This window comes from Primulina eburnea, chromosome 18 (genome assembly GCF_022965805.1).
Source record: "Primulina eburnea isolate SZY01 chromosome 18, ASM2296580v1, whole genome shotgun sequence".
NCBI lineage: Eukaryota > Viridiplantae > Streptophyta > Magnoliopsida > Lamiales > Gesneriaceae > Primulina > Primulina eburnea.
Window position 1 is genome coordinate 32,046,562 of NC_133118.1, and position 6,881 is coordinate 32,053,442.

Sequence of the window (6,881 nt, forward strand, 5' to 3'; positions counted from 1 at the left end):
ACAAAAATACAACTGACATCTATACATGAGCAGTTCTAGTATTTTGAACATACATCTATCATAGACACAAAATTGAGTTATTCTTGATTCTATGAAAATATAATAGAGATGGATACAATTTTCATTCTATTACGTTGGTCATAAATTGATGAGTCGAGATTTATAATCAATATAACCGGACAACTATACTTGCACCAGCTTGTATACAGTATTGTATAAAACACATCGAATACATTTCGATACAAGAATTCTTGGCATCAAATTTAAAAGTTCACATTTCAAACATATTTTTTCGTATATATATGTTATGGAAAAATATAGATAGATGCATGTGTTAGATGTATATATATAGCATAGAACTTTTATGCTTGTGTTAAATGTGTATATGATGTATAAAACTTCCATGCCATATATATATATATTTTATTGTTAAATATTTTAATATATTATGTTATATTATTTAATTTATGTTAGATTTAACTGATTAGATATAGATATATGCATGCAAAAAAACTTTATGTTAGATTATTTAATTTATGTTTTATTTAATTGTATGTTAGATCTAACTAGTATATATAATAGATGCATGTATTATAGTGTATTTCTTTATGTGTGTTAATTTGATAATAAGTATATAAATTTACATTTACTATATAGTAAGATATTTATAATTATATATATCATTTCAAATACATTATTCACGAACTTAAATATTTATTCATAGATCATTTAAAATATAATTATATTTATTATTAACATTATTACTTTTACAATATTTAATTTAATTATTATAAATAATTATTAATGCAAATAATATATATTATTTTTAACATTATAAAATAATTTATATGTAGTTTGATCAAAATAAATAATAGATATACTAAATTTGAGTGTTGTTTATATTTATTCATAAATATTTATCATGCTAATTTTTAACATTAATAAAAATTGTAATTATTAATTCAAATATTATTATATTTATTATTTATATTACTATTAATATGTAATATTTAACTAACTTATATTTTTAATTATTATATAGATCCTTATACGAACGTTGTTATTCACAACAATATATTGGGTCTTTACATAACTTGGGCTACAACGATGACGATGGTGATGAACACGAGGATGGTGATGTATTTAGTTTGATGTTATTTTTGTAGAAATTTTAACTTAATTTATTATTTTGATAATCTTCAAATTTATTAATATTTTTTTTAAAAATAAAAATATATTAATAATTAAAATTCAAAATATATTTTTTTATATAATTTATTAATTTAATTTTTAAAATTTGTTTTTGTAGTGCAGTGTTAGATTGCTGGGATTGATTTGGGCAAGCGTGAAGAAAGACCAAGTTCGTGACATTAAGTCAATGCTAATTACACTACATTATCATCTCCTCCAGCAGTCTTATCTTTTGTTGCAGCTTTCTTGGATATGGGATGTGTTAAAAAAACATATCAAAGTTAAACTTCTTGAATTCCATCAAGTTCTGCTTCTCCAAAACAAGAAAAAAGAATAATACAAATGGAAGTTTCTGTATTTACTGCATTTCATTGTATGTAAAAGTCCAAAAAAAGCTATACAAAATAACTTTTTGCAGTTGAAAGAAAACTCAACTTGGAAAAAGTGCACGATCATGTTTGAGTAATCAAGCCAACAAAAGAAGAAGGACTTCGAAACATTAAAACAAAGCCATAAAATTTCCAATTCAACAACCATTTGATATGTTTCACAAGATTCAACATAAAGGGAGTGAGAACGTTGGACGAATGAAAAGATAATCTCAATGAGTAAGAGAAAACAGAAAAGGGCAGAGAGAAACAAAGAGCATCCGTCCTCGGCTATCGATGCCGCTTTATCTTCTGTTTCAGTATTTTCACCGAAAGTAGTATGCTATGAAACCATACTAGTTGTGATATAGAACAGCGTCAAGATATTGTCTATCATCAAGCTCGACGAGTATCAGCCAACGGGTTCTTAATAATCCCTAAACCACCTTGGACCTGATACCCTCGATTTTCGAGCCTAGGCATTGTATCATCACCATTCCTATCGATGCCACGTGCTGCAGCCGCTGCAGGAATTCCACAAGATGTAAGCAATCGAGAGGTGGAGGAACGACCTTCTGTTCTCCCCCACAGCTTCCAGGTCAAGAAATTTGTACTTGGTAACTTGCAACACATGGATCCATCAGCATTATTTTGTGACATCCTTCCAGTTGAAACAGCTAAATCAAGTGAAATTTCATCCAAAGCCAGTTCCAAACCATGAACACGCGCCTCCAGAGATTGCATACCTATCTGTGAGTTCCCCATAAATCTCTACAATTGCAAGGAATAAAGAACTATCAGGACAATGCTCTAGGAGTACACAATGTGGGGAATTTGGATATCTAGGATCGATTATATAAAAGAATTAAATATCAAAACATGGTCCATACAATTAAGACATTCAGAGAAACTTGTAGAAGCAAAGAACATGTAAAAGGAATCTGATAAGTGATAAGCACCTGGAGAAGGTCTAACAAATGCGACTGCTGATTTTCAATCTGAACAAGTTGATTTCGGATATGAGTCAGGTCCTCACATTCTCTCTGGTTTTGACCGGCATCTCCGGTCTCATCGAACAAGGCCCGTCTAAACTCGGGCTTCTCAAATTGTTTGCTATCCTCTTTGTCCAGTGGATTATCATCAAAAACAGATGCGCCGGAAGAACCAGAAGTTGGAATTGGAACAGCAATTTCAACGTTCCCATTCGAAGTCGATTTCTTGAGATCCAACTTCCTAAACATGGCTGGCCGACTTTTATTTTCATTACTACCAAAAGTAGTTCCTTTTCGAGCTGTGGAGACAGGAGAGTTATCGGACAGAGGTGTTGTTCTACAAGGTGGGTTTTCAAGTGGGATCCTTCTCCGGACATGAGGCGTCGGCTTCGTAGAACCAATGTTCGATTTGGTGACAAGAGGACACCCATCGTTAGCCTTTTCTGTGAACAAATCAACAAAATAAGAACCGGAGTCTAAATAATTACTTGAACAGTAAAAAAACAATCTTAACCACCGATCTACCATACAAAACTTGAAACAGACAAAAGTAGTAATTGTGGGCCAAAAGGCATTAAAAAGATGCTGGACAGATGATACCTATTAGTATTGTAATCCAAATGAAGGCATGCAAATAAATGAATCAGAAAGGACAGAATAAGAGGGGAAGGACCATTCCAAACAAATTACATAATACACAGCAAATTTAAGAAAGAACAATTTCACAGTACCGCCGATCATTTTCATGGCAGACATGGAAGGATTCACAACCGACAGTAAAGCAAATGCAAGCTCAACAAAAAAATAATTTAAAATTTGAATCTTTAATCAATTTCCATTAATCCCTTCAAGAAAACAGAGTCTAGAAACATTAGATCACGAATCTGAAAGCTTAAAAAAAGAATTAACAAGAAGCAAAATTCTGTCAAGAATTATACCAAAAACAAGAAAAATATAACACTACCTTTAGCAGATGCTTGTGATCCGGGCGGCGGTGATTCAGCTCCAGACAGATCGGGAATCTCCTTCCAAGCCTCTATTAACAGATTCATCGCCTCCCGTGCCGCCTTCACCTGATCAAATTAAAACACAATGCATTGCATCACATACATCAATAAATCACACAGAGTGCCACAATTTAATTAAAGAATTTTCAAAAACCAAACCTTGTCAAATTTCTTAGCTTCAAAACTTTTCAAGCATGAATCCTTGTACTCCGACAAGGAGTCTTTCTCCACCGCCACAACTTTTACCAATGCCTCGGCCGCAGCTTTCCTCGCAGCCCAATCATCGCTACTCAAGAACTCCACCAAAGACACGACCAAATTCTTGATCACAATCTTCCCACAATTACTCAACACTCCCTTCACTCCAACAATAATGCCAATCGCCACCAGAAGGGCAGCTTTTGCCTTGAAACTATCACATTTCCCGAGTTTCTGAAGCCTCGGCAACAACCTTCTCAAGCTCCCAACGTCTACACTTCCGGTTCCTTCAATTATCGCAGCCAAACATAATGCGGCCCCGGTTTGAGTATGTATATCCTGCTCGACGAAGAGAGATTCGAGGAATGGTTTGGTGAGTGAAGTAAATGGAGGATTTGTGACGTGAGAGGAGAGGGAGAGGGCAGCAGCGACGCAGGCGGTGCGTACGGAAGAGTCCGGATCTCGAAGTCGGCGAACGATGGAGGTGAGAATTTTGGAGAGGTGAGGGGAAAGGGAGTTTCTATGATTCTCAGACAGAACGGAGACTAGGCGGAGGCATTGGCGGCGGACGGGGGACTTGTCGGACGAATCGGTGGCGGAGATAGATGACAGGAACGTCGGCAGAGAAGCGGAGGGGAGGGTTTTAGCGATGGATTCGAGCTCAGTAGCCGCGGCGGAATGGGTGTCCCGGTCAGAGAGCTTGTGGAGGCACGTGAGCAAGCGGTGCTTGAACTCGCGTGCCTGCGCTTGCTTCGAATTGGAAGCGTGCATGTCTGGACGAGTGGCGGTGAATGTACGTCGGATATGTATGAATTCAGGATCCAGGTGGCGCCGCCGATACCGCCGGCAGCATCGCGGTGGCCGGAGATGCTGTTTGTATAGGTGTGTGCACTTGAGTAATTCAGCTAACTTTTCTTCTTCTTATAAAGACGCTTAATTCTGCGGTGGTTTATACAGTTTCATCAAACGACGTCGTACTGGTTTTTGTATTAACTTATTCCAACTAAGCATTTATTATTTTAAATAAATAAAATAAAATATAAATATGTGAATAATTTATGTCCTGAATAAATATTGTGAGCTAATAAATATGTAAAACATAGTGATTCATATTTAAAAACTTATTCCAATAATTCAATTTCACGCACATTAGAATCTTCAATTTTGACAACTTAAACAATTTACATTTAATCTCTAAGTTTCACATTAATATTCATACGGCAAAAACTCAGACGGTCTCACAGGTCGTATTTTGTGACACATATCTCTTATTTGTGTTATCCATGAAAAAATATTACTTTTTATGCTAAGAGTATTACTTTTTAATGTGAATATCGTTAAAGTTGACCGGTCTCACAAATAAAGATTCGTGAGACCGTCTCATAAGAGACCTACTCTATTTATATAACAGGTGTGTGTGATACTTTGATATATAATAAATCAAGCATTAATAACAATATATTTCACGAGACAGGTGACCATCTGCGCTAGTAGTTGCAGAATGTGAAGTGGTCTTACTATCTTAAATTGAATTTCATAATTCCAAAAGTAAATATAAGGTCTCATTTAATTAAAATGTAAAACAATCAATATCATAAATTGGTATTCACTATTATCGCTGCCACTGCCGACTAATATAATAGAAATCACTATTATTGTGGTCATTTTCATTTACTGTTATTGGTTTATTCTCTACCACTTAAAACCAAAATTATATAACATAATAATTATAACTTCTAAAAAAATTGAAAAGATTAATATATATCAATGAAGCTCCCTAAAATAAGAGGAAGTTGGTGAAAAATCTGTAATCAAAACATTTATTTGGGTTCACTCTTTATCCACAAAATTATGGTACTATGTCATACAAAATGTGGTACACTTCATGTGGAAATGTGGTACTAAAAAAGTACCCAAAAACTGAACACAAAAAAAATCGATGACTGGAGACTGAAGGCCAATTTCCCGCTAAAATAATCGTTTAAGATGTCACAGTGATACATCAACATAATTTGTCACATTGTTTGACTCATTCTCTTCTCCTCTTAATTGAGCGTCGAAAGAGTGGCTTCTTCTTCGACCAGAGTCGTCTCATCTTTTTTTTTTTGGTTACACATTTGCATTTGTAGAGTGGTTCGGTTCAATTTTACGAAAAAACGATTTGATTCGATCATGGCCGGAGATTTTTATGTTTTGGATAGCCTTGATACAATCTAAAATTTAATTCGAATCCTAACTAGTGCATCAAGTTGGTGTCGCAAATGATTTGAGCATGTTTATAGGTCAATTGAATTCAATAAATATTGCTTGTAATAATGATGGTTTTGCATGAGTAAGGTCTTGTTTGCTCTTTAAGCATTCAATGTTCCTTTTTTCGGTTAGTTTTTGTCTTTTAAGACCGTAATTAACAATTCAAGAAAATGATTGACTTACTAATTAATAAATATGGTTGATTTCATCCTATATGATGTGGCACTATTTCCATGATATAATCAAAGGTTCAAATTTAGCCACGCATACATGTGGTCCACTAATTTTTTTAAAACCAATATATATGTGTGAATCTTGTCCAGGTCAGTGCCCCACATGTAGCATCGACTTTACCAATACATACATACATACATACATACATATATATATCCAACATAGATCAACAGAGATATGCACAATTAGTTAGTTTTGGTATATAGATTAGAGGTTGACGACCGGATTAATGAGTGATGGATTAGGTATCCAACCTCAACCAAAAAATCGACAATCATTTTTTATTTGAATTATTTTTAAAAAAAAAACTTTTAATTTAGTGTTTTTTACTAATGGATTAGTTATCAAATTAAGTATACGCCCAATCATAATGGATTAGTGTTTTTATGCTACGAGTATTACTTTTTATTGTGAATATCGTAGGATTAACCTGATTCACACACAAAGATTCGTGAGATCATCTCACAAATGTATCTATTAAATTTATTAAGAGGAAAAAATATAACATTATTAATATTAAATAGAACTAAAACTAAATAAATTATTGTTGGAGAGACACGATCCTTCCAATAAAAAGGGGCCCCGATAAGTTAAAATGTCACATATCCAAATATTTATTGAATTTGTATACAAGCCAAGAT

At 33.8% G+C, this 6,881-nt stretch overlaps 1 protein-coding gene across 1 annotated transcript; it reads right to left on the reverse strand.

Moving 5' to 3' along the window:
• Positions 1 to 1,690: 1,690 nt before the first annotated feature.
• Positions 1,691 to 4,663, reverse strand: LOC140819538 (TORTIFOLIA1-like protein 3). The gene is made up of 4 exons (XM_073179674.1): positions 3,718 to 4,663; positions 3,516 to 3,624; positions 2,519 to 2,994; positions 1,691 to 2,330 (listed from the first exon to the last, which is right to left on the reverse strand). The coding sequence occupies exons 1-4, from the start codon at positions 4,525 to 4,527 to the stop codon at positions 1,956 to 1,958; spliced, it is 1,770 nt and encodes a 589-aa protein (XP_073035775.1). The 5' UTR covers positions 4,528 to 4,663; the 3' UTR covers positions 1,691 to 1,955.
• Positions 4,664 to 6,881: the final 2,218 nt, after the last annotated feature.